The 6956-nt window shown below is 40.7% G+C and overlaps 1 protein-coding gene across 1 annotated transcript; it reads right to left on the bottom strand.

Moving 5' to 3' along the window:
* Positions 1 to 3266: 3266 nt before the first annotated feature.
* LOC139189499 (uncharacterized) lies at positions 3267 to 5510 on the bottom strand. Its single transcript, XM_070808458.1, has 4 exons — positions 4887 to 5510; positions 3922 to 4757; positions 3442 to 3550; positions 3267 to 3338 (listed from the first exon to the last, which is right to left on the bottom strand). The coding sequence occupies exons 1-4, from the start codon at positions 5508 to 5510 to the stop codon at positions 3267 to 3269; spliced, it is 1641 nt and encodes a 546-aa protein (XP_070664559.1).
* Between the last annotated feature and the right edge of the window lie 1446 nt (positions 5511 to 6956).

Raw genomic sequence — 6956 nt, 5'->3', positions numbered from 1 at the left:
TTCATTTCCATGAAGTTTAATGTTAAAATCCTTTGCATATTTGTTAATGTTTCAAAATAGAAAACCATACCCAAAAATAATTAAACAAGCAATAATATTGACAATCATGGCAGAATAAATGGGTTGCCTCCCAAGAAGCGCTTGCTTTAACGTCTTCCAGCCGGACGATGCCACATTGATCAACCTTCATGGGTACCCACGGCATAGTGGGTTGTCTCCTCCACATCATGTTCTACAAAGCTCTCGTAGTAAGGCTTCACGCGATGCCCATTCACCTTGAACTCTTGACCTGTTTTGAAACTACGAACTTGGACTGCACCATGAGGAAAAATATTAGTAATAACAAAGGGTCCAATCCAACGTGAACGTAGCTTACCCAGAAATAGATGAAGACGAGAATTAAACAACAACACTTTTTGTCCAACAGAGAAGGACTTGGTGCGAATCATCTTGTCATGAAAGGCCTTCGTCTTTTCCTTGTAAAGTCGAGCATTCTCGTAAGCTTCATTCCGTATTTCCTCAAGTTCATTCAATTGAAGCTTACGATGAATTCCCGCCTCATCTACATCCATGTTGAACTTCCTCACGGCCCAATGGGCCTTGTGCTCCAACTCCACAGGTAAGTGACATGGTTTTCCATACATAAGCCGAAAGGGGGACATTCCTATGGGTGTTTTGTAGGCGGTCCTATAAGCCCACAATGCATCTTCTAACCTCAAGCTCCAATCTTTTCTTGTTGGCCCAACTGTCTTCTCCAGAATTTGTTTTATCTCCCGATTCGACACCTCGGCTTGCTCGCTTGTTTGAGGATGATAGGGTGTCGAAACCCTATGTGTAACGTTGTACTTCTTAAGCAGTACCTCGATTGCGCGATTACAAAAATGTGAACCTCCATCACTTATAAGAACTCGAGGCATTCCAAACCTAGCAAAAATGTTAGACTTCATAAATTCTGTAACCACTTTGGAATCGTTAGTCCGGGTGGCTTTTGCTTCCACCCATTTGGAAACATAATCCACCGCCAACAAGATATAGAGAAAACCATGTGATGACGGAAAATGACCCATAAAATTAATTCCCCACACATCAAATATTTCAACAGAAAGTATAAGGTTTTGTGGCATTTGATCCTTAGCACTTATATTACCCATTCGTTGACAACGATCACATGTAAGGCAAAATGTCCTAGCATCCCTAAAAATGGTTGGCCAATAAAACCCACATTCTCAGACTTTAAGGGCAGTGCGTTGGGTGCCAAAATGTCCCCCACATGCATATGAATGACAGAATGTTAAAATAGATTGAAACTCAGATTCATTCACACAACGGCGTACAATCTGATCGGGATAAAATTTCCAAAGGTATGGATCATGCCAAACATAAAACCTAGCATCCTTTTTAAGCTTATCACGTTGATTCCTATTAAGTGTGCTAGGGATATGTTTAGACACCAGGAAGTTCACCAAATCTGCATACCAAGGCTCACTTACCTGAATAGACATTAATTGCTCATCGGGGAAGGTTTCAGAAATTGGCGATGCTTCCTCATGCAGCATTCGACTTAGGTGGTCAGCCACCACATTCTCCACGCCCTTCTTATCCCGAATCTCAATGTCAAACTCTTATAGAAGCAACATCCATTGAATTAGTCTAGGCTTGGCCTCATTTTTCGTGAGCAAATACTTGAGAGCTGCATGATCAGTAAAAATAATAACTTTAGTACCAAGTAAGTATGATCGGAACTTATCTAATGCAAATGCCACAGCAAGTAATTCTTTTTCAGTGGTGGAGTAATTTAATTGAGCATCATTTAGTGTCCTAGAGGCATAATAAATAACATGAGGTTGTTTGTTCTTTCGCTGCCCCAAAACAGCACCAATCGCATAGTCCGAAGCATCGCACATTAACTCGAATGGAAGGCTCCAATCTGGAGGTGTGATAATGGGAGCCGAAGTAAGAGCTTCTTTTCATTGCTTGAATGCCGTGGAGCATGCATCATCAAACTTGAAAGCCACCTCTTTTTAAAGCAATCGGCATAGTGGTTGTGCAATCTTGGAGAAATCCTTTATGAAACGCCTATAAAAACCTGCGTGACCAAGAAACGAACGAACCTCTCTAACCGAAGTTGGAGAGGGTAAGTAACGAACAAGGTCTACCTTAGATTTATCCACTTCAATGCCTTCTTCAGAAATAATATGTCCTAGAACAATACCTTGCTTAACCATGAAGTGACATTTTTCCCAATTAAGCACAAGATTCGTTTCAACACAACGTTTCAAAATTAAGGTCAGATTACTCAAGCAATGATTGAATAAATTACCAAACACGCTAAAATCATCCATGAATATCTCAATAATTTTCTCCACATAATCAGAAAAGATACTCACCATGCATCGTTGAAATGTCGCAGGGGCATTGCACAAACCAAATGGCATGCGCCTGTATGCAAAGGTGCCAAAGGGGCACGTGAACGTTGTCTTTTCTTGGTTCTCCTGAGCTATCACAATTTGGTTATATCCGGAATATCCATCAAGAAAGCAATAAAATTGATAACCGGCTAACCTTTCTAACATTTGGTCCAGGAATGGCAACGGAAAGTGATCCTTCCTTGTCATGGCATTTAACTTCCTGTAATCAATACAAACACGCCAACCGGTCACCACACGAGTGGGTACAAGCTCTTGTTCTTCATTCTTCACCACCGTGACTCCGGACTTCTTTGGAACAACCTGCACGGGAGACACCTAACGACTATCAGAAATAGGGTATATAACACCACAATCAAGCAATTTTATAACCTCCTTCTTTACTACTTCCAACATGGGTGGATTAAGGCGATGTTGAGCCTCCCGAGATGGCTTAGCTCCCTCCTCCAAAAGGATGCCATGCATGCACGTGGTGGGACTAATGCCTTTGATATCCGCCAAGGTCCATCCAATGGCAGATTTGTGCTCCTTTAACACCCTTATCAACTTGTCTTCTTCTTGGGCCGTGAGTGAGCTAGATATGATGACGGGTAATGTCTGATCTTCTCCCAAGAAAACATACTTCAAGTGACAAGGTAATGGCTTCAACTCCAGTGGAGGTGGCTGCACAATTGATGGAAGTAACTTGTTAGCCAAAACCGAATCTAAAATTGAGAGTGGAGACTTATCAGATTGTGAGGGTAACGACGCGAGGGCCGCGACCATTTCAAATACTTCACCACAAGGGGGCACGGCAATATGATCAGATTCCACGCCGTGGGTTGCAAGGATTCCCCCACCCTAATTTCTTGCTCCTATGCCGTGCAGTAAGGCTATTTCAAGTGCATCGTCGTTCATTCGATCCAAATGTACCTGTGCCAAAGAATCAACAATGTCAATAGCAAAACAAGAATGGTCCTCAATTGGATATTTAATGGTTTCAGAAAGATTAAAACGAATAATGTCCCCATCAAACTCCATGGTCAATGTTCCCATGAACACGTCTATCTTTGTTCTCGCTGTTTTCATGAATGGTCGGCCTAGCAAGATTGGCAATGATGGAGCATGGCTCGAATCCTCCATTTCTAAGACATAAAAATCTGCAGGAAAGATAAGATGATTGACCTGCACTAAAACATCCTCAAGGACTCCCTTGGGATATGCATTAGAACGATCGGCCAATTGAATTATAACACCATCCTGTTTTAACTCACCAAGGTTCATTGATGCATAAATGGAATATGGCATAACATTAATAGAAGCACCTAGATCTAACATGCATTGTTCAAATCTAGTGTTTCCAATTATGCATGGGATAGTAAAGCTCCCTGGATCCTTACACTTTGGAGGTAACTTTCGTTGCAAAACCGCGGATACATTTTCACTTACTTTCACAACTTCTTTAGTTGAAATTCTTTTCCTAGTTGTGCATAACTCTTTTAAAAACTTTGCATACCTGGCCACTTGCTTAATAGCATCAAGTAAAGGAATGTTTACTTGGACTTTTCGAAAGGTATCCAAAATGTCCTTTTCGCTTTCTTCCTTCTTCGATTGTGCAAATCTGCGAGGGAAAGGAATATTTGGCGGATTAGTGTTCGAAATCACAACATTTGGGACAATCTTACCTGGGGTGGACGGATGAGAGGTCTTAGATGGCTGCGGCATGGGTGATGCTACCCTTGCCGTGGGGTAAGTTTGCTCCTCTTCTTCAATTTGTATCTTCTCATCTTCCTTGTTTCTCACTTCTTTTCCACTTCTTAATGTGATAGCTTTTGCAGATTCGAAACCACCATTGGGATTGACCACCGTAGTGCTTGGTAACTTACCATTTTCACGGAATTGTCCCAAAAACTCGGCCATTTGGCCCATTTGCTTCTTTAGCTCATTAACCTCCTTTGCTTGGTTCTGCATTCCCTGCGCCAGTGTGGTTAGTAACTGATATGTTTTATCGTCATTCATAGACGTACCTATGTTGGGTTGGGATGATTGTGCTTGAGGAGGTGGTTGTGGTGCCATTGGCCTCGGAAAGAAACCCGGGGGTTGTCGGAATCCACTTTGTTGGCCATATTGTGGTGCATCTCTCCATCTGAAATTGGGGTGGTCACGCCATCCCGGATTGTATGTATTGGAGAAGGGATCACCCATTGGTTGGTTTTGATTCCCATAACCCACAGCATTGGCAGATTCCCACCCTCCATTCTCAATTAATTGAGGGCATTGATCAGATTGGTGTCCTTGAATGGAGCATACACCGCAAATTATAGTTCCTTGGGCTTTAGGGCCTTCAACAAACTGCGATAACATAGACGTAAGGTTAGCCATTTGGGATTGTAACTTAGAAATAGAACTTACCTCATTTACATGATGTGGACGTGGGGTGTCTCTTTGCCCAACACCTTCATATTGTTGTGCATTGAGTGCTCGATTAGCAATGAGAGTTTTGGCATCCCTAGGTGTCTTGTCCACTAGAGCTCCTCCCGCGGATGCATCCAACATTTGTCGTTCAAGTGGTAAAAGACCTTCGTAAAAATATTGAAGAAGTAGCTCCTCCTTCATTTGGTGCTGTGGACAAGAAGCAACAAGAGCTTTAAAACGTTCATAATAAGTTGGAAAAGATTCACCTTGGCTTTGCTGAATTCCACAAATCTTCTTGTGAAGAAGAATGACTCGTGATGTCGGAAAGAACTTCTCTAAGAAGGCTCGCTTCATACTCTCCCATGATGTGACAGTTCCGGGACCCAACTCATACAACCAATCCTTGGCCTTCTCCAACAAAGAAAAGGGAAAAGCTTTCATCTTCAATATGTTGCTATCCACGTTCACCAGTGTCATACTTGAGCATACTACTTCGAACTCCTTTAAGTGCTTATTGGGGTCCTCCATTGATAACCCATGGAACTTGGGTATATGATGTAGCAAACTTGATTTCAACTCAAATTCATCGGTCTTCTCAGGGTCTGCCCTAGGGTATTGGATGCAAAGAGGGGCTGCATTGGCCAAACCCGAGGCAGAAAGCTCCTTGATGGTTCGATTGTCTACTGCCATGGTTGGTACTTCCTCTTCACACCTTGCCGTGGCCTCCTCTTCAACCTCAACTTCTTGCTCTTCTAATTCAGGTTCGGGACTAGGAGGATTAGACTTTTGCTACCTCTTTTTCCTTCTCAAAATCCTCTCAAAATCACTGTCAAAGTTGAAGATATGCTCACGAACAGGTTGTGAGCTGCGGGTCATAAACTAGTACCCACACACAAGAGCAAACAAAGTTAGTAACCAACTTAATAGACTCGGCACAAGTAAGGAAATAACGTGCCTATACACGGCACAAAAACAAAACACACCCACGGTGCAAAATTAAAACAAAACAGAAACTAAACAATTTAAACAAGACTCAAGACAAGGGATTAGCGACTTTGTCAATACCCGACAACGGTGCCAAAATTTGATGCGTAAAATAACTAAACACACAAATTAAACCCTATTTGTGACAATTGTAGTAATGATGTAAGTAGGGATTGTTCTAACCGGGGATTAACTAGGGGTGCTAATCTAATATAAATTGATTCAAAAACACAAAAACTAAACTTAAAGACTCTAACAAGACTACTATGACTCAAAACAAATTTAAAGCATTCAAAATTGCCTAAAACAATCAAATTGACTCAAAAAGAAACTAGAACTTGATTTGGACGGAATCCAAAGTGTTTATGACTCCAAATGCTTAAGAACACAAAATAACACAGATTTGAATGACTAAGACTCAACAAAATATGGGGAATTGTGTTTGGACGAAATTAAATTAATTTGGCAGATTGTAAAGAAAACAGATTGTAAGACAAAATTGTGATGAATCAATGGATGATGGAATAGCTAAGGGTTTCTTCTCCACACATGAAATATATGCAACGTAAATCAATTTCCAGTTATCAATTCAATAAGTTATGAACCTCGACACTCCAAGTTAATTAGGTCCACTTAAATTAACCTTCAGATTTCCCTAGAATCATTGAATTGGATGAATATGCATCGCAAACAAATTATTCCTAACAAGTTCTCTATATGAACAGCATGATAAGGACACAAGTTAGAATCATTACGTTCTTTGGAAATCATAAGCATCGACAAGGCATTTGTAACTATGAAAAGCATGATAATTTTGCCAAGAATCTACTTAACACGATCGTGACTAGCGACCTTCACTACTTGCGAATATAAATTCATAACGATTAGGTGAAACAAATTTATAACCTAGCACCAAATTCAAGCATGCAAATTAAGCATGCACTCTCAATCAACATGCAAGAATAAGTTCTAAATCCAACGGTTAAGCAAATTGTATTCACGACTTATGCAACGATAACTGGAAGTAATCAACTTATTTCACATATATAATCATGGTTTTGAATACACCCTTCGCCAAAACAAAATTAGCCGATCATACTTAAAGCAAAACAAAGATTACATGAATTAGACATTAAAATCCAAAGAAAGAAA

This window comes from Malus domestica, chromosome 11, assembly GCF_042453785.1.
Source record: "Malus domestica chromosome 11, GDT2T_hap1".
In the NCBI taxonomy this organism is placed as follows: Eukaryota; Viridiplantae; Streptophyta; class Magnoliopsida; order Rosales; family Rosaceae; genus Malus; species Malus domestica.
This window is presented reverse-complemented; position numbering and strand designations above follow the sequence as displayed.

Excerpts from the sequence above, each read along its gene's own strand:
- LOC139189499 (XM_070808458.1), bottom strand. The coding sequence starts at position 5,510 with ATGGCAGTAGACAATCGAACCATCAAGGAGCTTTCTGCCTCGGGTTTG. Across the intron at positions 4,758-4,886 it reads AAACTCTCATTGCTAATCGA|TTTGTTGAAGGCCCTAAAGC; the intron begins GCACTCAATGCA and ends ATGTTATCGCAG. Across the intron at positions 3,339-3,441 it reads ATGGGAACATTGACCATGGA|GTACATTTGGATCGAATGAA; the intron begins GTTTGATGGGGA and ends TCTTTGGCACAG.